Below are 27449 nucleotides of genomic sequence, written 5' to 3'. Positions count from 1 at the left end.
AATCGAAAGTATCGAAACGTGAACAAAATCAGCTCAAGATGACGAACAAAATGGCGTACGACAGCGAGTGAAAATCCAATGCTACCAACATGTAGATGGTTTCTGAGGTGAAGTTTACACAGCATTTTTATCTATGTCCCAAACAAACCAGATTAGCTTGGCAGTTTCGATTTCTCGATATTATTTTGTTTGTCGTTTTAAACAAAAATGCTTTCAAAAGCAACGCGTAGTGATATCTTTAAACTATTTTAAGCGTGTATAATGTAATCAGCTTTAAACTTAATCCGTGTATAAAACCAAAAACATCAACAAAGCGTCATAACCTCAAAATGAGTTCGATACAAGAAAGACTTCAATTGAAAAGGATCCCGTTGGATACCTGGAACGTAAGGGAACAGCTATGCCTGGCTTCAGCCGTGGTCAGGAGTGGGGACCAGAACTGGATGTCTGTGTCCAGAGCGTTAAAAACCGTGGGAGAACCAAATAGGCCTGCAGATTGGTACTCTCAAAAAAGGTAACAACATAACATTGTAGATTTAACAGGATTTGTCATTACATTATTAATACGTTGAATATATCAATAAATTGAATCTAATATTGTCTTCGGTTACCGCGATAGTTACTCATGAAATAAAGTAATAATAAGTGGTATTATAAATTCAATATACGCGATATAATCCATTTTCATAGTTTTATTTCAAATTGAATCTATAAAGATTTCGCGTCCAAGCAAGCACCAAAATTACATTCAATCTATTTTCAGTTTTCTTTGTTTGTTTGTAAACACAGAATGTATTTAGCGTCATGGAAGTTTTCTACATAAAACAGTCTAATCTGTATTGGCTTATCTTCTGAATCGTCTATAAATTTAAACACAGTTTATTAAAAAAGAGACACTTTCCACATGGTTTCTTGTACACTGACCCGCCTGTTGCTATCTCTATTGTACGCGCATAATTATATTGCAGTCCTTCTCATGATGCCAGTTGTCAGTGACACTGGTCGAGCTTGAGAGTGATTTTGCGCGTGCAATAGAAAATCTATGTGGAAACCGGTTATTTTGCTACTGCAAAGTAAAATTAAACTGTTTCTTTACTTTGATAGTGCAATGTGTAAGAAGATGCTGTTTATATTTTGTTAATTATATCTCCAGTTGCGCGGCCCAATACGGAGCACTGCTAGAACATGTGGAGACCCCGAAGCGCAAGAAACGCAGCTCGGAAGGCGCTGTGGAGACACCGCAGGAGAGCATTCTGAAGAAGCTCACTCAGGAGCGTATTGCTGAGATACAGGAGGCGGTGGCCGAGATGAACCGCCAGTATGAACAACTCAAGGTTTGTAGAGTTGAACCAAGGTAACTCTGCAGGGACTTTGCAATGACAAAGTGTGGTAGTGCCACCATAAATATCACTACGAAGTCTTTGCAGAGTTAGCTAATGCAGTGATCGCTCCGGTGTGTAAGCACAGCATGACAGCACTATGCACATATATAGCAATGTCTCCCGCACACCGGAGCGACGTGCGAATTTGTATCCAATGTGAAGATTGCATTAGGTAAATATGGAGATCATACTGAAGAACTTTTACTATGGGATAGACCCTGTATTGTGAAGAAAATTGACTACCTAACTGTTTTGTGTTGATTTTTATTGGTTTCAGTACAGATTTTTTTTTTAAAGGCTTTATACGCGGCCTTCATGTGGTTGTTTCATAGTTTCAGCTAAAGGGACCCCTGTAGCCCAATTAAACATTGCAAAGTTTAAAAAAAATACCCTTTCCAAAAATAAACAAATAAAATATTCTGAATGTTTAATATTTATTATATTTAGAACGAAATAAACGAAGTCCGTAACCCGGCGACCTCAGAAGAGCGCGTGCGCGAGCTATGGACCGCCATCGAAACAGCCAAGCGGGCACGCGAGAGAGAGACAGCCAAACGCGCCGCCTGGCTGAAAGAGAGGGAGGAGAGACGAGCGCGAGCGGAGAGGACGTGGCGGCCGCCTGCGCAGCCTAATCAGAGCGCTCCTTGTAAGTGTTTACTACAGACATGTACATTCAACACAGTTAAAACCCACTGAGCTCCACTATCTGGCAAACTAATCTCCTTTTGGCAAATGCAATATGGCTTACGAAAGCGAATGCCATCTGCCCTTCCAACCTATGGCGGAAACTAGGCATTATTGGTTTACTCATCCGGTTCAAACCCAAGACCTTCAGTTTGAAAATTATGCATCTTACCGCTATGCCACTATTACTTGTTTATCGACACCATACAAAATTATAGCTAAGGAAGTATAAATCTAGTTGTATTTTTAATTGTAAGTGCATGCAATTAAGTCCCGTTTTCATTTTGATAAGCGGAGATTATTAATAAGTAAAGACGGTAAGCACCCTGTTCGTATTTCTATCGTACGCACCAAAGATAGATATAACTCCGTAATAGATGGATACAGTCTAAGGAAAAAACGTGCCTCGAAAATCAAGAAAATTTGATTCTCGTTCAGAGGGCGCTACTAGCTTTGGCCTACTGTCGTATAGATGGCGTTGACGGTTTCGTTTGTTATTTAACAATTTTAACGCATATCAATGAAAGAACATGGGTCAAAATCATAAAAATAATTAATGCAAATAAAAAAAACATTTATCCATATTTAAATACATTTTATCGTATTTTTATAAATCTTCATTTTTAGTTTTAAAGTGTGTCGACAGATGGCAGTGAATTTACTGGGGTTACAAAATTTACTATGACAGTACCGCTCTAGTATAAGTTACTCTATGTACGCACGTAATTATATTGCCTGCGGTCAGTGCCTCGGTCCTTACTTTATAAATCGTTATATACCTTTCTACTCGTAATTATTGACAGCAACACCGCCGCCGCCATCGTCGCCGCTGCTCACGTCATTACTGAAGTCTTCCCCTGTGGTCACCACCCCGCAGCACATACCTCACCCCGCTACCGTCGTCGGTGAGTACAATCGTCACTATTCACTGTAACAGCATGAGATCTACCGATGCTCTTTAGATGAGCTATTCGCGAATCTGTTTGCGAGCCCAGTCTCGGTTTTCACGAATGAATATTTGAGTGTGACTACCCTTATATGCGTGCAAACTTTCGCACAATTTGCGAATCTTTATGCCAATGTCAGTGGCCCACATAATATTGTTTGCCTTTGTAATGTTCAACATTGCTTTTTATCGCAGAAACTATATCACCATCAGCCGGCGCTCCGACTCTATCTATGCTCCTGGAAAAGCCAGGCTCTACGAGTCCTCATGACAATAAACATGCCGCTATAGAGCACATCAAGAGTCAGCTGGTGCAGATAGAGCAGCAGCTCAAAGGTAACACTTACACAACTAGGGAACCAATCAAATTAGAATAGAATAGAATAGAAATACTCTATTTCTACTGTTTCGTTTATCTTTGTCTTGTATTTGCTATATATGTGTTGTATTGATGTGTTGTCTGAATAAATGATTTCTATTCTATTCTATTCTAAATAATTTATTCGTTAGCACACACAAATAGAAAATTATACAAAACAGAGAAACATAAATAAAAAGAAAAAGTGCCACAATTGTGTGCCAAAGTGCAATTAGTTTATTCATTAAGTATTTCTTGTGTGAATACCAAGGGCTTGACACTCTTTGATAGAGAAAGATAGTCTTATTGCGATTCCTATAAGAGGAAAGAGAAAATAGTGCCATGCTTTGTCTTTATCGCGACCGGGCATTTTTTAATGGTCGGGTTATGGCATCATAGCGAGGAGGCGATGGTAAAATACCGAAATTTATAAGAGTGAAAGAGAAAAAGGATTATGCTGTCTTACATGAAACTGTCAATACATACAAACTTTCGCGTTTTGAACACATATTAAATCACATTTACAATCGGGTCTATTGCGAATTTATTTTGTTACCTTTATTTACCGACGTTTCGACACAGGTTTACTGGTCGTGGTCGCGGCTAACTGACGTCCCAGCAAAATGTCAAAACAGAGATTTGTGTGACTACCCCACGAAAAGTGTATTTAAAAGTTTTAAAGTTTGGGGTAGACATCACATTCCCACTACACATAAATGTTAATTATTGTCAATAGTTCGACAGGCAACACTCACAGCATCCGCGCACACATCCGAAGATAGATCCCTTGGCTTTAAATTCTGGACAAGGCCTATTGACTTCCTTAGAAATATATGACCCGCCATAAGCTTCTATGTGTTGTCCGTTCTCAAAGAGTTCAGTAAAAGTTGCCAGTAATTAACATAAAAATATTTTACAACAGCAACTTTGGGCTTCGTCTATACAAGTCCGGGAACGAACAAATCAAATTATTTTATCAAAGATTTTGATTTGTATTTATAAAGTAGTCCCACTACTACCTATATGTAAATTATTATTTATTTTTGATATAAATTATTATCTATTTCAGTTTGTATTTGTCTATGTTTATAAAATCTACAGAGGGTTGACGTGCCTCTTGCACTTGGGTCTGGCTGGTAAGAACTAAGAACATAGAGAAAATCTTTAATGTCGATGCTGTCATTAAAGTCATTGAACGCAAAAAATCAGTTTTCATATAAAACTAACGATTTATTTGCTTAAAATATTTTTATTTAGTAGTTTTAAAAATTAAAACTAATCATATGCGCGAGCAACGTATGCTAAATGCGTCCTCGCACAGACTCGGTTAAATTTAAACCGTTGTAGTAATAAACCAGAAACAATAATTATTTCAAGGTAAGAAATATATAAATCTTTAAAAAAAATAAGCGTACTAGTTATTGCCAAATTCAAATATAATAATTTAATCCCGTAATTTAATTATATAAAATCCCGCTAGGCTAAACGGGTTGTCAATTTTAGTGTATGCTATAGAACCAGAGCACCACTAGTATAAACAAACTTTTGAAAGGGACATTTTTTTGTATGGAGTTATCGTTCTTCTCCTAGTGAGTATTATATTCTTTGCTACTGGATCACTGGTCCCCAAGTTGCCGATAAGTTAAAACCATGTTCCCTATATTTTTTTTGGGGTGCTTCTTGATTTCAATCGCTTCTCGCACAACTCGAGGTCTCGGTTCGGTGTATATACTATCTCTATGGTGAATACTGATAATGTTTATTTATATAACATTTAATTAAAAATGCCGCGAGGCTAAAGCACTCCAAATACGCCAATCTGGAACCGGCGTACGACATTGTTCCGGTCGCGGTGGAGACGGCTGGGCCGTGGTGTTTGGAAGCGAAGAAGTTGGTAAGGGACTTGGGGCGGCGTTTGCGTGATAGAGGTTGCGATCCCCGTTCAGGCTCCTACTTGGTCCAACAAATATCGCATGCTATCCAGCGCGGCAATGCCGCAAGTATATTTGGCACGTTTGGACAGGGTGGGGGTCGGAATGGGGTTTATGTTTAGCATAGTATAGATAATGTAAAAAAAAAAATTAACATAACACATAACATTTTTATAACATTATTTTTCGTTATTTTCAGCGAGCACGACCGTGGATAACATTATTTTTCGTTATTTTCAGCGAGCACGACCGTGGATAACATTAATTTTCGTTATTTTCAGCGAGCACGACCGTGGATAACATTACCTATATTTTTCCTTATTTTCAGCGAGCACGACCGTGGATAACATTACCTATATTTTTCGTTATTTTCAGCGAGCACGACCGTGGATAACATTATTTTTCGTTATTTTCAGCGAGCACGACCGTGGATAACATTATTTTTCGTTATTTTCAGCGAGCACGACCGTGGATAACATTACCTATATTTTTCGTTATTTTCAGCGAGCACGACCGTGGATAACATTATTTTTCGTTATTTTCAGCGAGCACGACCGTGGATAACATTATTTTTCGTTATTTTCAGCGAGCACGACCGTGGCCTCCCCCGTCCCGCTGCCCGCGCCGGCCGTTGACATCGACGATATCGAAATAAAGGCTGAAGACGTGTATGCTTTTAGAGATATCGACCTGCATATACCACCCGTCGCCACCATGCATAAGGGGCCAGTCAGGTACTTACTTACTTATGTATGTCCGATTTTGCTTTGCAAATACAAAGATAGATATAACTCCGTAATAGATGGATACAGTCTAAGGAAAAAAACGTGCCTCGAAAATCAAGAAAATTTAATTCTCGATCAGATGGCACCACTACAAAAGGTATTTGCTGTAAAATGGGATAACAGTGCATGTTTTTATTACAGAGCGGTGGAGAAGCAGCCATTTAAGAAGGACGAAGAAGAAACACCAATGGTTACCGAGGACATCAAAGTGGAGGTTGAGCCTGCACCCATCGAGGCAAGTATTTAGTTTAACCGGGGCCGTGTTGCATAATAAACTACAACTAATATTACAAGCGGAACTCCTTTTTAGGGTTCCGTACCCAAAGGGTAAAAACAGGACCCTATTACTAAGACTCAGCTGTCCATCTGTCCGTCTATCACCAGGCTGTATCTCATGAACCGTGATACCTAGACACTTGAAATTTTCACAGATGATGTATTTCTGTTGCCGCTATAACAACAAATACTAAAAAGTGCGGAACCCTCGGTGTGCGAGTCCGACTCGCACTTGGCCGGTTTTTAATTCTACTTATTAGAAAAGGAGTTCCGCTTGTAATATTAGTTGTAGTTTATTATGCAACACGGCCCAGGTGTGGCTCACTCCGCGATTTATTCGCGTCGCTACAAGTACACGCGACCCACACCAATTTTGGTGTCTAGCCATAGTTGTTGCCGCGCACCGCTACGGAACGGACGCCTGCTCGCGCTTGCGCCACCTAGCGGTCATATCTGTCGTAATAGACGCGATTTGTTAGAGAGTAAACCTTGTGTACCAAGTACTATTATTTATTATATGGTTTAACCGAAAAAATAATTGATTGTGACCCAATAAATTATCTGTTAGCGCCTAAAGAAGTAATCTTCAAAGAAAAATGGAATAAAAATTAAGAATTCTATTAGTTGACATTTTCGTACATACCAGATGTAATCACCGACTGACAAGAAAATATGTGCCATTTTCAACCAAAAGGGTACTTATTGTCGGTTGTCAATAAGGCGCTATTTCCATATAGCTTCAATTTGAAATCAACCTTATCGACAACCGATAATGTGGTACCTTTTATACTGATTTAAACTAACACGATTTTCACTCATATTTTTAAAACTAACACAGGACTTAACCTTTACCTTACCTTACCTTACCTTACCTTACCTTACCTTACCTTACCTTACCTTACCTTACCTTACCTTACCTACCTACCTACCTACCTTTACCTTACCTTTACCTTTGGGTGGTACCTTTTGGTTGAAAACGTCACATATACATAAACATCAAAAAAAGTATATAAGATATAGACTATACTCAACACTCGCCATTTCGCTGCACTTTCTCATTTCTATGGTTTTTTTTAGTTTTAAAATTGTTTGTTTTGTGTATTTGTTTACAAAGAAATAATTAATTACTAAAATTTACCCCTATGGGGTACTACCCTGGGTTGTAAATTTTTTTTTTTTTAAGTGTAAATATTAACGTTCAGGTGCAGCCTATTGAAGAAGAGAAAGTTCCCGAAGAGGTTCCTGTGGAAGAAATCACTGTGAGTTGTTTTTCTTTCAATTAACTATCATATCTGAATATTTCACAAAAATATATGTTTTTTTTTATACCACGTCGGTGGCAATCAAGCATACGGCCCGCCTGATGGTAAGCAGTTACCGTAGCCTATGGACGCCTGCAACACCAGAGATTGATTTTCCGTAACGATAAATAACGCAAAAAACGCGAACTTAATGCCAATGGCACTCTGCTGCAATTATTTTCTCACCTCGGCAGCTCGAACAAGCCTACTTTCGTCACTCCCTGGAGTGAAACAATGTAGCTTTTTAATTTAGTGAAGGCCATGTACTTCATACTTTTATTACATTTTTTTTATGGTACGGTACGGTACGGCACGGTACGGAACGGCACGGCACGGTACGGTACGGTCCGGTCCGTCTCGTCTCGTACCGTATCGTCTCGTCTCGTATCGTACATATTATAATACTTTTTTTTCTGTTTATTCTGTGTAATTCGAAATACATTTTAACCTTTAATATGTTCTCACTACTGAGGTGAAAAATTATGTGTGCAACACGAGAGCAAAGTTATTTTACATCTCGTGTTTTTGAGTCCCTCGCTACGCTTAAGATTCTACCTTAGAATCACTCGCTTCGCTCGTGATTCAATTATAGAATCTTTCGCTTTCTCGGGACTCAAAATAAACACTCGCAAGAAAAACCAACTTTCCTCTCTTGTTGCACAAATAACTATTGTCATAGCGACAAACGATATCGGAAAGGCGCTTCCGATAAAATCACGCAGGCGCTCCCCCGCGGCCTAACAACGCGGATGTAGGATCCTGCATCCGATATATAAACAGTTTATCTATCTATCTATCTATCTATTCTAAAACACTTTTATTCCCGTATTTGTCTGGTTTGTCTATTATTAGGTAACCGAAGAGCCGGTACCGGAAGTGCCGCCGCCGGAAGAGCCTGCGCCGCAACCGGAAGAGGTCAAGGTCGCGTTCCCGGAGGTCAAGTTCCCCACGCCGGAGATCAAGGTCATACACCCTGAGGTCCAGAAGGTACAGTACCACAGAATAGATATAAGGTTGTCAGAGACTTTTATTCTTCTATTTAGACATATTACAACAAACTATTGAAAATACGGCCAACATTGACATATATCTAAGGACGGGCCTTACGGGCAGCAAGAATGGGGGAATTCTCTAACGCCACAACGCGATTGGTTGATGAGTTCGCATCACGGGCGCGATTGGTCGCAACTAGTTGTGTTGCACTGCACGATTGGCTCGAATTCGTGAGGGACACCCTGACACCGCTGAACTAGCACCATTCTTAGTGCCCGTAAGGCCCGTCTTTAGATATATTTCAATGACGGCGAAGGAGATTTGTTTCTTAAACGGCAATACAGAAAATCCTCGCGGAGTTATAAATAAGTATCAACCAGGTTGGCAAAGATAACACTTTTATTATTCTATTTAGGCATGTTACAATATGTCTATGAATGTCAAAAACCTCCCAAAAAATTAAAACAGCGCTATCTAATGAGTTGAAAGCTACTTAAAAACCACCTCAACAGACAATACTTTATATTTAATAATTAAAAAAAAAAAAACAATATACAAATGGATGAACCGATTTTGATAAAACATGTCTAAGAATCACTGCTAAACCTACTTAAAAACCACCTCAACAGACAATACTTTATATTTAATAATAAAAAAATAATAATATACAAATGGATGAACCGATTTTGATAAAACATGTCTAAGAATCACTGCTAGAAAACCTGCTTTAAAAAAAAACACATCCAAATCGGTTCACCCGTTTAAGAGCTACGATGCCACAGACAAACACAGAAAACACGTTAATCTTTCTTTTTCTGAGTAAAAAAATATCGGTACCTGAGATAAAAAATAAAAAAATTAAAATATCTTTATTTCGGAACGTTCTAAATTCCATACAATATTGTTAGTACCATCGTTATAGCATATTACTTATTCTGTGGTGTTAGTAAATACATTAAAAATAAAAACAAGACTTTCAACAATGAAATTACAATCCAACAAATTTAAATAATGAATATAATAATAATAATTAATTGAGATAAAACTATCAATCAATCAATCAATCATTTATTTGCACATAAAACATAGTATATAATGCATGCAAATACATTTATAAGACACATTACTCTACCAGTAATGTCGAAATTAATTACACAATCTCAAAGGAAATACATTACAATAAAATAAAATAAAATATATGGTCAAAATAATAATAATATTAGATTATATGTATATTATATGTCAGTCAATTCATATTCACATCAATGTCAGATATTAATATTAATCTAAAGCTCTAGCAAAATATTCTTTGATGGAATAATAGGGCTTACTAATAAAATATTGTTTCAGTTTTATTTCAAATGTTTTGAAAACAGATTATATCGCGTATATTGAATTTATAATACGTACCGAAAAAATTCAATATACACGATATAATCCGTTTTCATAGTTTTATTTCATGAGTAACTATCGCGGTAACTGAAGACAATATTATCGGTACCCGAGATAATGATGTTGTTTTGGTAAAGTGACGTTTTCAACCAAAAGGTACCACATTGTCGCTTGTCGATAAGGTAGATTTCTAATTGAATCTATATGGAAATAGCGCCTTACTGACAAGCGACAATAAGTACCCTTTTGGTTGAAAATGGCACAAATTGTTAAGTCCATATTTAAGCTATACGCAACTTCGATTATTTTCTAAGTGCCACTTGTACCATCCCACTAACCCGGGGTTAAGCGGTTAAACTGTTAACCCAGTGTCAAATTGCACTGGTAACCATGGTAACTCCAGGTTTAACCGGTTAACCCCGGGTTAATGAATGGTGCAAGTGGGCATAAGACACTAAATTCCTTGTGACAGCCGAAGGAGGAAGTGAAAGAACCAGAAGCGCCGCCGCAGGACGTGGAGCCGGAAGTGGTGGTCGAAGACGTTCCGGAAGTGGTGGAAGAGGTCGCCACTGAGGTCGTTGAGGAAACTATGTAAGTGTCAGAAATATCAGCTGATTGAAACTAACGTTTTCTAATGTGGCTTTTCCCCATTCGTCCCCATCCGTTAGACTCCTCTGTGGGAACAAACAGAAAAGGCCTTAAGAGCCCCCGCAAACTCGGCCGAATATCACCTTTCCATACAAACGGAGTTTCGTTCTCATTTTAAAACTACGTGTTGGATTGTAATGCTTTGCACATACATGAGGTATATCTAGATCTGTTAATAGAGATCTTTATTTTTATGTATTTTCTTGCGTTTCTTATCAATTTCGTCATTTTAGGCCCAAAAAATTGGGGGAATTTTCGGTTGTAGGTATAACTTTAATCATTTTGTGTAAAAACCTATTTTACAGCTTTCCGCCCGAGCCCTCGCCGCCACCGGAACCGGAAGAGGCCCCGCCCCTCCCGGTCCTACCGCCCCTCCCGCTCCTACCGCCCCTTCCGCCCCTCCCGCCCCTGCCACCCCCACCCCCGGAAGAACCAGTACCGGAACTGGTACCAGAGGTCACTGACCTGGACAGTATTCCGCTACCAAGCGACCCGCCGCCGGAGGACAATGTTATAGGTGAGCCATTATATACCATATGTCAACGCCTTAGAGTCTGTTTTACATCGGAAGAGGCCCCATATACGATCACTGACATTCTTGCTAACATAAGTTCATAACTAATATAGTTTGTCAAAGGACTTTCTAGACAGAGAGACTCATACTATCTTTGTCTTACACTACTACTAGCACCCAAAAGAAAAGGATGTTTCGTTTTTTTTTTGTTCTTATTTACTTCCAATTTGGTTTGACCTACTATAGTTACTAATTTTTAAAAAGCGTTTTTCAATTAAAAGACACATCAAGATTTTCTTTTTCGAACGCTACAAATAGTAGAAGAAGAAATTGACTTTTGCGCGCACCTTTTTTTTTTTTTACCTATTTTATAAATTCACTTCAACTCCTACCTATTTTATAAATTCCTATAGTTTTAGTTATACTTTTGTATGTAATTTTAGTTTTAAGTTTATCACGAATAAAACATTTGATTCTTGATTCTTGAATCATATCACAATGATTTCAAGACCTTTTCGAGGTGGTAAAATAAAAACTAATAATAACATTATTTAGTTACCGAGATGCCACCGGAACAACCCCCTCTACCCCCGCTACCGCCAGAGCCTCAACCGGAAGAGACAATAGAGAACATAGCGGAGGAGATCAAGGTGCAGGAGATCAAGGAGGAGGTCCAGGAGGACAAGGAGGATAAGGAGGAGGATGCTGAGGTTAGTTGCTACAGTTTAAAACAATTGCTTATTTATTTCAAATTTATATAAAAATATAACTAACTAACTAATAAAACGATCACACACACACACACACACACACAGCCATAAGCAGCCGCGCCGATCGCATATAATATGACCAGTATACATACATACTGGTACATACTGGTTTTTGTGCATCCTGAATGTGTAACGACCGTCCCGTCAAAAAAAAAAGGTGCCCGTCTGAAAATCAGCGCTCGGTATATATACCCACATATATCTAGCAAAAAGCTGAGATTGGTACCCATTGCCTATACCACAAAATCACAGACCTATATGTAGTTTACTGTTAGATATTTTTTTGTGCATGTTTTGTATTTTTTTTTTATACTACGTCGGTGGCAAACAAGCATACGGCCCGCCTGATGTTAAGTAGTGTATAATGTATTTTGTGCAATGAAGTGTTGTGTATTTTGTTTTTTCTCTTGTTCAATTTTTTTTCTAGTAGTTGTGGCAATAAAACATTTTTTATTTTATTAATTTTTTCACAACTCATATTTACAGCAGATTTATTAATTCATAAAACTTTACAAGCGTCAATTAGTTATTTTATGTTTTATCCCTTTCTTGTTTTTCTTTCTCTAAGACAAACTATTATTAGCTAATTGTTATTGGGGTTGTAGCGCGTTTAGGGGGTAAGGCCTCTTTTCTTTTCTACAGTCAATAACTTTTTGTAAGGAGAAAAGCTCAAAATCTTCCGACTAAGGAGGATTAGTTCCCGATTCGCCGGATTCTTGTTTAGCCGGATTCCTGTTTCTCTGGATTTACTTTAGGACTCCACAATCCAGAGAACAGAGAATCCGACGAAACAAGAATCGGGAAATAACCATTTTTTTCGTACATAAGTTCCTTTTGCAAAGTCACCTTTGCAATTTTACTTTAGTACACGTGAAAATTAAAATATGAAAATGAAAATATTTTTATGTATTTATTTCATTAATAAAATGTTACATTACAAGGTAGTAGGTTGGGACTTCCTTTTAAGTATATTATACCTGTATCAGGAAGCCCCGCTCCTCCGTAGCAACAAGTAGTTTTTAGTTTAACAAAAGCAGAAAGAAAACTTAAGCTAATACAATTTTATCTACATTAAATGTGTATGTGTGTGTGTGTGTGAGAGTGAGTGAGTGTGTATGCGTGTGTGTAGGTGTATGAGATCGTGTGAGGAGTGCAGGTGGTGAGGTGATGTACTAATCGGCACTTCTTATATATAGGTACTGTAAAGCATAGAACTGTATCGTACCTTTCTTACACAATAGGTATTTTCTTATACAATAGGTACTGTAAAGTAAAATGTCATATTTTCTTACTTATTATATTAAAACTGATAAGTAGGTACTTTAGAGTTTAAGTTAATATCAACTTAATTTAATATATCAGAGCCTCTGTCTCCTACGTACACTGGTTTACTTTACTAGTACACGCTATGGTGGAACACAAGTGTTACTAGAATTCATGCGTGACTTTATTTTATTTTTATTTATTTTAAACTTTATTGCACAATATAACAAATAAAGTACAAATGGCGGACTTAATGCCTAAAGGCATTCTCTACCAGTCAACCACCAGGCTAAACAGAAACAGTGATAGGTGCAGGCATTGAACAAAAAAAAAGCAGAATAGGTAACTTAAAACAAAAAATATAGCGATAAATAATACACACTATCGAAAATAAACTTACATATACATACTATACATACTATAATTAAATAAACTTACATATATATTACTTCATTTCATGTACCCAGTGCAAATAATACTACTGACTGTACTCTAAACTAGTTTAAATTTGTCTAAATTTAAATCTTTTTCAATTGGCACGTATCTAAATATCCAAAATTTGTGGCATAGGCCAATGAAGTGGCCAATGCAAGGTTACCTACCCTACAGGACTCCATCCCGCTGAAGGACATGATCAAGGACGAACAAGCTGAGGCCGAGGGGCCGAAGGAGGCCGACGGGGAACAACTGGAGCCCCATGCGGATACTGATGATGACACGCCGATGGAAGTTAGAATGGTAGGTATACAAACAAATTATTTATTCGTCGATCATAGGTGTACACAACATGATATTGCATATGATGGTAAAAAAGAAAAATTGTTCCACTATGTCGTAACCAAGGGCATACGAAATTCAGTTTGTTTGCTAATAGCAATGTATAGTGGATTTTTTATTTTATAATAGGTTTTTAATATGGGTGTTTTGTTATGTTTTATCCACTTGTATTTGTTTGTTAATTGTTTGGTTGGTTATTATTTTGTTTAACTTTTTTTTGTAGTTGAGCCGTGAAGAAGAAAAGGATGGAAAGAAGAAACGAGATTATTCGCGCAAGAAGAAATCTGATTCGAGAAGTGAGTATTTGTTAATTTAACTAGTACATTAGTTACATTACGATACAAGTGCGAAAAACAGGAAATTCGCAACGAGTCGCGATACATTAAAACACGATCGAAGGGAGTTGCGAAGAGGGGAAGGGAAGGAAAGAAACACGAGTTGCGAATTACCTATTCGCACATGTATTGTACGTTTTACAGTACATATGGCCCTTTAGATTTTTGACATAGTCACGTAATGTGCTAATTATCACACTAGTGCGGTAAAGTAGCAGATATGTACTGTAAAAGACATTACACTACTTTTGAAACTGCAAGCTTCATGATCGAAAAGCTGTACTCGCTTGAAACGCTCGCTCTATATTATGTCACGAGTATACACCCCAGGCCAAAAGTATGGAAACAACGTTGTTTTTTAGGGTTCCGTACCCAAAGGGTAAAAACGGGACCGTATTACTAAGACTCCGCTGTCCGTCTGTCTGTCACCTGGCTGTATCTCATGAACCGTGATAGCTGTTGAAATTTTCACAGATGATGTATTTCTGTTGCCACTATAACAACAAATACTAAAAAAGTACGGAACCCTCGGTGCGCGAGTCCGACTCGCACTTGGCCGGTTTTTACATTAGGCAAACCAAAAAGATTAAAAATACACGCTTAATATTAAAACATCCTAAAATATTGTCAAAAAGCTAAAAAAAATTAGTAGGAAAAAAGTTACCCTTTAATTACATGTCAAAATGTTGAATTGGCAACTATCACAGCCAGAGTAATTTACTTTTAAAATGTTCTATTATTAATTTTTACCAAATTGTCAATGAGTAGTATAAAATCCATCGCTTAAAAGATAACACTTTTCTATTGGAATACGATCTTGTTTCCATACTTTTGGCCTGGGGTGTATATGTATATATGTTTTAATCCATACTTAATATTATAAATGCGAAAGTTTGTCTGTCTATCTTTCTGTCTGTGTGTTCCCCTTTTCACGCTTAAACCGCTGAACCGATTTAGATGAAATTTGGCATAGAGATAGGTTGAGTCCCTGACAAGGACATAGGATAGTTTTTATCCCGAAAATCATCCTTTAAAAAAGTAAAAAGCGCGGTGGAATTGAGATAATTAACGAAGTGTCTGCTAATTTGTGTGCATAATATGCTTAAATATAGATTGCTATGAAATTTTTTCCATTCGCTATTCTTACTCTAGCTGCGGTTACACAGTACCAAGTCGCGGGCAAAGGCTAGTTCTTGTATATTTCGATGGTATCTTTGTATGTGTCTGTCTGTCTGTCAGCTTGCTCCGGCTCCGAGAGCGCGGCGGAGGCGGAGGCGAGCGCGCCGGACTCCCCGCACGCTAACGATGCGGAACGGCAACACCGATTGTGGAAACGCTCTGTCATGTTGGTCTATAGCAGGTGAGTCAACACAACTGCCAGTACACCCCCCCCCCCCCCCAGGACCCCCTCAGGTCATCATAGCGGTTATAGCTACCTAAAGCTATCATCTAACCATCCAACAAGAGACAAAGCCCGTTGCGAATAATCATAATATTTTTATTCAAAATAGATTCATACATAACACTTTTTGAAAGTCAAAAAACTGTAGAGAATAATTAAAAATAATTGACATTGGGTATATAGGTCTATTAAAATTACATAATATATATCTCTATAAAATTATAACTTATATGCCACCCTTAACTGTAGACATAGAGTAACTTATACTAGAGCGGTACTGTCATAGTAAATTTTGTAACCACAGTAAATTCACTGCCATCTACCGACACACGATTAAAACTAAAAATGAAGTTGTATAAAAATGCCATAAAACGTTTATATATGAATAAATGATTTTTTATTTACATTAATTATTTTTATATGATTTTGACCCATGGTCTTTCACTAAAATGCGTTAAAATTGTTAAATAACAAACGAAACCGTCAACGCCATCTATACGAGTGTAGGCCAAAACTAGTGGCGCCCTCTGATCGAGAATCAAATTTTCGTGATTTTCGAGGCACGTTTTTTCCTTAGACTGTATCCATCTATTACGGAGTTATATCTATATTTGACTGTAGATAAGGTATCCGACCATACGTGTCTGTCTGTTAAATAATCGTCTACTCTGTAGCCTTTCTTTATTAAAGTATCTTTTATTATAGTTTTGAACTTGTTTTCTGTCATATTCACAATATATTATTATATACGAATGCACAGGCAGCTTAAAATAGCTGATACGTGCATATCAATGTCCTGCACTTGTGTTTTGTCCATTCGTAAAATGTTATATGTTATCAAAGATAGATATAACTCCGTAATAGATGGATACAGTCTAAGGAAAAAACGTGCCTTGAAAATCACGAAAATTTGATTCTCGATCAGAGGGCGCCACTAGTTTTGGCCTACACTCGTATAGAGGGCGTTAACGGTTTCGTTTGTTATTTATAATTTTAACGCATATCAGTGAAAGAACATGGGTCAAAATCATAAAAATAATTAATGCAAATAAAAAAAATCATTTATCCATAATTAAATACATTTTATCGTATTTTTATAAATATTTATTTTTAGTTTTAAAGTGTGTCGACAGATGGCAGTGAATTTACTGTGGTTACAAAATTTACTATGACAGTACCGCTCTAGTATAAGTTACTCTATGATGTTATGTTATATGATCGGGTATCTTATTGTAGCATACAGAGTCCCAAAAATGTTTTTTGTACTTTGCTTAGCCTAGTTCTTATATCTAATAAATTATTCCTATTCCTAGTATTAAAATTGTGTACATCACTTTTTTTTCGAAACAGTAAAAGATTCTTTCTTACATACATTATATTATCATATATAAATTGACTAGGCAATGTCATAATATAGAATAGGAATAGGGAATAGGTTTAAAAGCCACTGGACTAAATATCAAATGATTATAGATATCGTCAGGAGAATTGAGGTGATAGCTGAGTACACGCTACACACACATCTACATAGAGTACTAATTGCGAAAACAGTAGTGATCGAATGAGTGGATGGCCAAGCTATTGAAATTGAATACCTTAAATATTTTTGGTACGAATTTTGGTATTATTGACTAGTGACCCGCCTTAGCTTTGCACGGGTGCAGTGCTGATGTATTATACATATAAACCTTCTTCTTGAATCACTCTGTCTATCAAAAAAAAATCGGCCAAGTGCGAGTCGGACTCGCGCACCGAGGGTTCGTACTTTTTAGTATTTGTTGTTATAGCGGCAACAGAAATACATCATCTGTGAAAATTTCAACTGTCTAGCTATCACGGTTCATGAGATACAGCCTGGTGACAGACAGACGGACAGCGGAGTTAGTAATAGGGTCCCGTTTTTACCATTTGGGTACGGAACCCTAAAAACCGCATCAAAATCCATTGCGTGGTTTTAAAGATCTAAGCATACATAGGGACAGACATTCAGCCAGACAACAGGAAGCTACTTTGTTTTATACTATGTAGTGATACGAAAAATAAAACATATTTCAAAATCTCGCTGTCATTATATCACACATGTTGTGTCACGTTGTGTGTGTCGACTGTCGATATACAGTAAAGTGGAGTCTAAAAGTTTCCACAAATAATTGGTACAAGCCGGGATTAAACCTAGGACCTCTGCTTAATATTCATGCAAGACATACAGAACATTAATGTATTAAATGTAAACTTGTCCAGGCTATGCGCTCACAAGTACGCGTCACTGTTCCTTCGACCAATCACGGATGAGGAGGCGCCAGGGTACAGTGTCGTGATCAAGAGACCCATGGACCTCACCAGCATCAAGAGGAACATAGAAGCTGGGAATATAAGGTACACACACACACACACACATACACGTCACTGTTCCTTCGACCAATCATAGACGAGGAGTGGTGGTCAAGATACCCATGGACTTCACCAGCATCAAGAGGAACATAGAAGCTGGGAATATAAGGTACACACACACACACACACACACATACACGTCACTGTTCCTTCGACCAATCATAGACGAGGAGTGGTGGTCAAGAGACCCATGGTCTTCACCAGCATCAAGAGGAACATAGAAGCTGGGAATATAAGGTACACACACACACACACACACACACACACACACACACACACACACACATACACGTCACTGTTCCTTCGACCAATCATAGACAAGGAGTGGTGGTCAAGATACCCATGGACTTCACCAGCATCAAGACATAGAAGCTGGGAATATAAGATACACGCACACACACACACACATACACGTCACTGTTCCGTCGACCAATCATAGACAAGGAGTGGTGGTCAAGATACCCATGGACTTCACTAGCATCAAAAGGAACATAGAAGCTGGGAATATAAGGTACACACACACACACACACACACACACACACACACACACACACACACACACACACACACACACACACACACACACGCACGCATACACGTCACTGTTCCTTCGACCAATCATATACGAGGAGTGGTGGTCAAGAGACCCATGGACCACACCAGCATTAAGAGGAACATAGAATCTGGGAACATAAGGTACACACACACACATACACGTCACTGTTCCTTCGACCAATCATAGACGAGGAGTGGTGTTTAAGAGACCCATGGATCTGATCGAGAATCAAATTTTCTTGATTTTCGAGGCACGTTTTTTCCTTAGACTGTATCCAATCTTATACGGAGTTATATCTATCTTTGGATGAAATTTGGTATGCAGATAGTTTAAGGTCCGAGATAGTTTTTATCAATCATCATTCCACGCAGACGAAGTCGCGGACAGGAGACACACAGGACACCTGATGGTAAGTGTCGATGCAGTCTAGGGTGGATCATGCTTACCTAAAAGATGTCTATTCACTCTCTATACCATGTAGTATGCAATATTTGAAAGGCATTTGACCATACTCAACTCTAAGCGGTTGTACAGTCAGCTGCAGAAGTTGCTAAGCGGGCGAGGTATTCAAAATTACCTTTACACGCTCTTGTGCTCACGCTGGTGGCCTAGCGGTAAGAGCGTGCGACTTTCAATCCGGAGGTCGCGGGTTCAAACCCCCGGCTCGTACCAATGAGTTTTTCGGAACTTATGTACGGAATATCATTTGATATTTATACCAGTCGCTTTTCGGTGAAGGAAATCATCGTGAGGAAACCGGACTAATCCTAACAAGGCCTAGTTTCCCCCTCTGGGTTGGAAGGTCAGATGGCAATCGCTTTCGTAAAAACTAGTGCCTACGCCAATTCTTAGGATTAGTTGTCAAGCGGACCCGAGGCTCCCATGAGCCGTGGCAAAATGCCGGGATAACGCGAGGAAGATGATGACCTTTACACGCTCTTATTCTCTTAAAAATAAAGTCGCGTCAAGATCATTTTGAACACCTCGCCCAAGCAACTATTGCTGCTGACTTACATGCTTGCACATCCTATCTGAATCAGGGTCTTTTGGTATAATCATAATCATTTATTTGCACATAAATAGCGGGAAGGTTGGCAATAACATGATGTTTAAAAGATGTTTCAAAGATTCAAAGATTTATTTGTTCAACATAGGTAAGTTACAAGACATACATAGTTACATTGTGTGTTTCTACACACAATGGAACAAACAGCAACATAAGATGCTTGTTAACAGACACACACATCAGGCCCACATCACAATCCTAAACTAGGTTAAGGTTGGGCAATTCCGAGCATTGATCGGGACAATTTGCCTAATGGCGGGGATACCGGGACACCAAGCTTCAAACGGGGACATTTCGCGGTGTAAGGGGACGTATGGCAACCCTAAACTAGGGTCAAAAATGTTCACCGTTAACGCAAATATTGTTCATACATCTAAGTTTTTAAAATTGTTTATTAATATTGTTATTACAGAACGACAGCGGAGTTTCAGCGCGACATTCTCCTTATGCTCTCCAACGCGCTTATGTACAACAGCAGCGAGCACAGCGTCTACCAGATGGCTAAGGAGCTTCACGAGGAGGTAACACAACCAATGCTTTATTAATATTGTTATTACAGAACGACAGCGGAGTTTCAGCGCGACATTCTCCTTATGCTCTCCAACGCGCTTATGTACAACAGCAGCGAGCACAGCGTCTACCAGATGGCTAAGGAGCTTCACGAGGAGGTAACACAACCAATGCTTTATTAATATTGTTATTACAGAACGACAACGGAGTTTCAGCGCGACATTCTCCTTATGCTCTCCAACGCGCTTATGTACAACAGCAGCGAGCACAGCGTCTACCAGATGGCTAAGGAGCTTCACGAGGAGGTAACACAACCAATGCTTTATTAATATTGTTATTACAGAACGACAACGGAGTTTCAGCGCGACATTCTCCTTATGCTCTCCAACGCGCTTATGTACAACAGCAGCGAGCACAGCGTCTACCAGATGGCTAAGGAGCTTCACGAGGAGGTAACACAACCAATGCTTTATTAATATTGTTATTACAGAACGACAACGGAGTTTCAGCGCGACATTCTCCTTATGCTCTCCAACGCGCTTATGTACAACAGCAGCGAGCACAGCGTCTACCAGATGGCTAAGGAGCTTCACGAGGAGGTAACACAACCAATGCTTTATTAATATTGTTATTACAGAACGACAACGGAGTTTCAGCGCGACATTCTCCTTATGCTCTCCAACGCGCTTATGTACAACAGCAGCGAGCACAGCGTCTACCAGATGGCTAAGGAGCTTCACGAGGAGGTAACACAACCAATGCTTTATTAATATTGTTATTACAGAACGACAGCGGAGTTTCAGCGCGACGTTCTCCTTATGCTCTCCAACGCGCTTATGTACAACAGCAGCGAGCACAGCGTCTACCAGATGGCTAAGGAGCTTCACGAGGAGGTAACACAACCAATGCTTTATTAATATTGTTATTACAGAACGACAGCGGAGTTTCAGCGCGACGTTCTCCTTATGCTCTCCAACGCGCTTATGTACAACAGCAGCGAGCACAGCGTCTACCAGATGGCTAAGGAGCTTCACGAGGAGGTAACACAACCAATGCTTTATTAATATTGTTATTACAGAACGACAACGGAGTTTCAGCGCGACGTTCTCCTTATGCTCTCCAACGCGCTTATGTACAACAGCAGCGAGCACAGCGTCTACCAGATGGCTAAGGAGCTTCACGAGGAGGTAACACAACCAATGCTTTATTAATATTGTTATTACAGAACGACAACGGAGTTTCAGCGCGACATTCTCCTTATGCTCTCCAACGCGCTTATGTACAACAGCAGCGAGCACAGCGTCTACCAGATGGCTAAGGAGCTTCACGAGGAGGTAACACAACCAATGCTTTATTAATATTGTTATTACAGAACGACAACGGAGTTTCAGCGCGACATTCTCCTTATGCTCTCCAACGCGCTTATGTACAACAGCAGCGAGCACAGCGTCTACCAGATGGCTAAGGAGCTTCACGAGGAGGTAACACAACCAATGCTTTATTAATATTGTTATTACAGAACGACAGCGGAGTTTCAGCGCGACATTCTCCTTATGCTCTCCAACGCGCTTATGTACAACAGCAGCGAGCACAGCGTCTACCAGATGGCTAAGGAGCTTCACGAGGAGGTAACACAACCAATGCTTTATTAATATTGTTATTACAGAACGACAGCGGAGTTTCAGCGCGACATTCTCCTTATGCTCTCCAACGCGCTTATGTACAACAGCAGCGAGCACAGCGTCTACCAGATGGCTAAGGAGCTTCACGAGGAGGTAACACAACCAATGCTTTATTAATATTGTTATTACAGAACGACAGCGGAGTTTCAGCGCGACATTCTCCTTATGCTCTCCAACGCGCTTATGTACAACAGCAGCGAGCACAGCGTCTACCAGATGGCTAAGGAGCTTCACGAGGAGGTAACACAACCAATGCTTTATTAATATTGTTATTACAGAACGACAGCGGAGTTTCAGCGCGACATTCTCCTTATGCTCTCCAACGCGCTTATGTACAACAGCAGCGAGCACAGCGTCTACCAGATGGCTAAGGAGCTTCACGAGGAGGTAACACAACCAATGCTTTATTAATATTGTTATTACAAAACGACAACGGAGTTTCAGCGCGACGTTCTCCTTATGCTCTCCAACGCGCTTATGTACAACAGCAGCGAGCACAGCGTCTACCAGATGGCTAAGGAGCTTCACGAGGCGGTAACACAACCAATGCTTTATTAATGTTGTTATTACAGAACGACAACGGAGTTTCAGCGCGACATTCTCCTCATGCTCTCCAACGCGCTCATGTACAACAGCAGCGAGCACAGCGTCTACCAGATGGCTAAAGAGCTTCACGAGGAGGTAACACAACCAATGCTTTATTAATATTGTTATTACAGAACGACAACGAAGTTTCAGCGCGACATTCTCCTCATGCTCTCCAACGCGCTCATGTACAACAGCAGCGAGCACAGCGTCTACCAGATGGCTAAAGAGCTTCACGAGGAGGTAACACAACCAATGCTTTATTAATATTGTTATTACAGAACGACAACGGAGTTTCAGCGCGACATTCTCCTTATGCTCTCCAACGCGCTTATGTACAACAGCAGCGAGCACAGCGTCTACCAGATGGCTAAGGAGCTTCACGAGGAGGTAACACAACCAATGCTTTATTAATATTGTTATTACAAAACGACAACGGAGTTTCAGCGCGACATTCTCCTTATGCTCTCCAACGCGCTTATGTACAACAGCAGCGAGCACAGCGTCTACCAGATGGCTAAGGAGCTTCACGAGGAGGTAACACAACCAATGCTTTATTAATATTGTTATTACAGAACGACAACGGAGTTTCAGCGCGACATTCTCCTTATGCTCTCCAACGCGCTTATGTACAACAGCAGCGAGCACAGCGTCTACCAGATGGCTAAGGAGCTTCACGAGGAGGTAACACAACCAATGCTTTATTAATATTGTTATTACAAAACGACAACGGAGTTTCAGCGCGACATTCTCCTTATGCTCTCCAACGCGCTTATGTACAACAGCAGCGAGCACAGCGTCTACCAGATGGCTAAGGAGCTTCACGAGGAGGTAACACAACCAATGCTTTATTAATATTGTTATTACAGAACGACAACGGAGTTTCAGCGCGACATTCTCCTTATGCTCTCCAACGCGCTTATGTACAACAGCAGCGAGCACAGCGTCTACCAGATGGCTAAGGAGCTTCACGAGGAGGTAACACAACCAATGCTTTATTAATATTGTTATTACAGAACGACAACGGAGTTTCAGCGCGACATTCTCCTCATGCTCTCCAACGCGCTTATGTACAACAGCAGCGAGCACAGCGTCTACCAGATGGCTAAGGAGCTTCACGAGGAGGTAACACAACCAATGCTTTATTAATATTGTTATTACAAAACGACAACGGAGTTTCAGCGCGACATTCTCCTTATGCTCTCCAACGCGCTTATGTACAACAGCAGCGAGCACAGCGTCTACCAGATGGCTAAGGAGCTTCACGAGGAGGTAACACAACCAATGCTTTATTAATATTGTTATTACAGAACGACAGCGGAGTTTCAGCGCGACATTCTCCTTATGCTCTCCAACGCGCTCATGTACAACAGCAGCGAGCACAGCGTCTACCAGATGGCTAAGGAGCTTCACGAGGAGGTAACACAACCAATGCTTTATTAATATTGTTATTACAGAACGACAACGGAGTTTCAGCGCGACATTCTCCTTATGCTCTCCAACGCGCTTATGTACAACAGCAGCGAGCACAGCGTCTACCAGATGGCTAAGGAGCTTCACGAGGAGGTAACACAACCAATGCTTTATTAATATTGTTATTACAGAACGACAGCGGAGTTTCAGCGCGACATTCTCCTTATGCTCTCCAACGCGCTTATGTACAACAGCAGCGAGCACAGCGTCTACCAGATGGCTAAGGAGCTTCACGAGGAGGTAACACAACCAATGCTTTATTAATATTGTTATTACAGAACGACAGCGGAGTTTCAGCGCGACATTCTCCTTATGCTCTCCAACGCGCTTATGTACAACAGCAGCGAGCACAGCGTCTACCAGATGGCTAAGGAGCTTCACGAGGAGGTAACACAACCAATGCTTTATTAATATTGTTATTACAGAACGACAGCGGAGTTTCAGCGCGACATTCTCCTTATGCTCTCCAACGCGCTTATGTACAACAGCAGCGAGCACAGCGTCTACCAGATGGCTAAGGAGCTTCACGAGGAGGTAACACAACCAATGCTTTATTAATATTGTTATTACAGAACGACAGCGGAGTTTCAGCGCGACATTCTCCTTATGCTCTCCAACGCGCTTATGTACAACAGCAGCGAGCACAGCGTCTACCAGATGGCTAAGGAGCTTCACGAGGAGGTAACACAACCAATGCTTTATTAATATTGTTATTACAGAACGACAGCGGAGTTTCAGCGCGACATTCTCCTTATGCTCTCCAACGCGCTTATGTACAACAGCAGCGAGCACAGCGTCTACCAGATGGCTAAGGAGCTTCACGAGGAGGTAACACAACCAATGCTTTATTAATATTGTTATTACAGAACGACAACGGAGTTTCAGCGCGACATTCTCCTTATGCTCTCCAACGCGCTCATGTACAACAGCAGCGAGCACAGCGTCTACCAGATGGCTAAAAATCATTTATCCATATATTTATATATATATATATACATTTTTTGATATTTTTATTTTTAGTTTCAATCGTGTGTCGATAGATGGCAGTAAATTTACTGTGACATTACCCCTCTATCCTATATATTCTCTTTAGGTTAGAGTCAAACCAAGCTAAGTTGGCAGCGATTTTTAATAGCATAGACTGTGCAAGTGTTTTTCATAGAAGTTTGACATTTAAAACACACAGTCTGTGTTATCAAAATCGCTGCTAACTTAGATTGGTCTAACCATTTCATACCTTTTTTTATTGAGATATAATTCTACAGCATTGTTTTTAGGGTTCCATACCCGAAGGGTAAAAACGGGACTATTACTAAGACTCCACTGTCCGTCTGTCTGTCACCAGGCGTATCTCATGAACCGTGATAGCTGCAATGACTAGACAGATGAAATTGTTACAGATGATGTATTTCTGTTAGATAGATAGATAGAATATAACAACAAATACTAAAAGGTACGGAACACATCCACACATCGCACATCGGTACATCGTGAGGAAACCGGACTAATCCCGACAAGGCCTAGTTTCCCCTCTGGGTTGGACGGTCAGATGGCAGTCGCTTTCGTAAAAACTAGTGCCTACGCCAATTCTTGGGATTAGTTGCCAAGCGGACCCCAGGCTCCCATGGAGCCGTGGCAAAATGCCGGGACAACGCGAGGAAGATGACTAAAAGGTACGGAACCCTCGGTGGGCGAGTCCGACTCGCACTTGGCCGGTTTTTTTAAAGTGCAAAGCTTAGGTAAAATAGAATAGTATACCTGTTACCTTTACCAGGCGGTGTCGCAGCTGGGCATGCTGCTGGCTGCGCAGGCGCACGCCGGGCTGGCGGAGTGCGCGCACACACCGCGCCGCAAGCGCCGCCGCGCCGACGAGCCGCACCACCACAAGCGCCCGCACCACTAACTAATACATATACCACATGATTAAATCTATCAATTTTATCATTATGTTATAATGTAAAATAGTGTCCGGACGAAACATGTTTTTTGCTGACACCGAAACCGAAGGCTCGGCTCTAGTTTCGGCCGAAACCGAAACTTTTGTAGACCTGTTAAAATCGTGGAAATAATATCATGAAACCATAAAATGTTATACGCATATTTATTAACAATGTATCACCTGAAAATCATGAAAGGTTGAAAAAAATTAAACAAAGTTTACTACAGTTACTATTTTTTTTTTTATAAATTTTTAGCAAGCATATTTTTGTATGCACCTTCATAGTTAACATAGGTACTATGGTATAGAATTATACTTTTATATAAAAAATTCAGTAAATTTTCATTTAAAACAAAAACAAACAAAATACTTACCATAATTCCGGGAACAAGCACACAAAGCGTCACCTCCACTTCACCAAAGATAGATATAACTCCGTAATAGATGGATACAGTCTAAGGAAAAAACGTGCCTCGAAAATCAAGAAAATTTGATTCTCGTTCAGAGGGCGCTACTAGCTTTGGCCTACTGTCGTATAGATGGCGTTGACAGTTTCGTTTATTATTTAACAATTTTAACGCATATCAGTGAAAGAACATGGGTCAAAATCATAAAAATAATTAATGCAAATAAAAAAAATCATTTATCCATATTTAAATACATTTTATGGTATTTTTATAAATCTTCATTTTTAGTTTTAAAGTGTGTCGACAAATGGCAGTGAATTTACTGGGGTTACAAAATTTACTATGACAGTACCGCTCTAGTATAAGTTACTCTATGACTTCACTGAGCCGGTGGCCAGCGGACTCGGGCGAGCTACGCCATATTGCCGGTTGTGCCGAGCGCACCCGAAGTAAGCCGTACGCGACCCGAAGTACGTTTTCGAAAGGTTCGGCCGTTTTTTGGCCAAAACCGAAACTACAGCCGAAACATGATTTTTTGGCCGAAACTGACCGAAACCGAATCTTCGGTCGGACACTACATTATTTGCGACTAAAATCGATAACGAGCTCTTAATTGCACCAAACACAATTAACAGACCATAATGATCGACGGCTATCAGCAAATTCAACTGCGACAAGTGCAACTGACTCGGAGTCGATTACACCAAACAGTTTTAAATCTTCAAAACGTTCACTAAATGGTATTGTATCGGATGTTTTATAGATCTAACTATGGACAATATGTGTCGTTTTCAAGCAAAAGGTACCACATTGTCGCTTATCATAAGGATATTCTGACAGGTTTTTCGTATAAAGATACAAGCAATTTTCGTCCTTATGGTAAGCGACAATGTGGTACCTTTTGCTTGAAAACGACACATATTGTATATTGATTTAAACTCACGATTTTTACTAATTATTATTCACAACCACGGTTCACAACGACGGGACTTAATCGCGTAAAATAAGTTTTAAATTTACCTCCGACGTTTCGAGGACGGCGTTGTAAATATAAAACTTATTTTACGCGATTAAGTCGTCGT

The 27449-nt window shown here is 39.8% G+C and overlaps 1 protein-coding gene across 1 annotated transcript; it reads left to right on the top strand.

Annotated features, from left to right (window-relative positions):
- Positions 1–146: 146 nt before the first annotated feature.
- LOC134753321 (bromodomain-containing protein 8-like) lies at positions 147–27449 on the top strand. The gene is made up of 18 exons (XM_063689180.1): positions 147–514; positions 1154–1334; positions 1830–2028; positions 2870–2971; positions 3208–3348; positions 5888–6035; positions 6228–6321; positions 7565–7621; positions 8516–8650; positions 10521–10639; positions 11002–11213; positions 11766–11920; positions 13853–13981; positions 14244–14316; positions 15595–15715; positions 17999–18133; positions 21066–21174; positions 25796–27449. Exons 1-18 carry the CDS (start codon positions 330–332, stop codon positions 25922–25924), a joined length of 2424 nt encoding a protein of 807 aa, XP_063545250.1. The 5' UTR covers positions 147–329; the 3' UTR covers positions 25925–27449.

Source organism: Cydia strobilella, chromosome 26 (assembly GCF_947568885.1).
Source record: "Cydia strobilella chromosome 26, ilCydStro3.1, whole genome shotgun sequence".
Taxonomy (NCBI): domain Eukaryota; kingdom Metazoa; phylum Arthropoda; class Insecta; order Lepidoptera; family Tortricidae; genus Cydia; species Cydia strobilella.
This window is presented reverse-complemented; position numbering and strand designations above follow the sequence as displayed.

What these genes read in the sequence shown, in the direction of transcription:
- LOC134753321 (XM_063689180.1), top strand. Translation starts at nt 330, where the DNA reads ATGAGTTCGATACAAGAAAGACTTCAATTGAAAAGGATCCCGTTGGAT. An exon ending in ATGCATAAGGGGCCAGTCAG is followed by an intron (nt 6,036 to 6,227) that starts GTACTTACTTAC and finishes TTTTTATTACAG; the next exon opens with AGCGGTGGAGAAGCAGCCAT. An exon ending in TACACCCTGAGGTCCAGAAG is followed by an intron (nt 8,651 to 10,520) that starts GTACAGTACCAC and finishes TCCTTGTGACAG; the next exon opens with CCGAAGGAGGAAGTGAAAGA.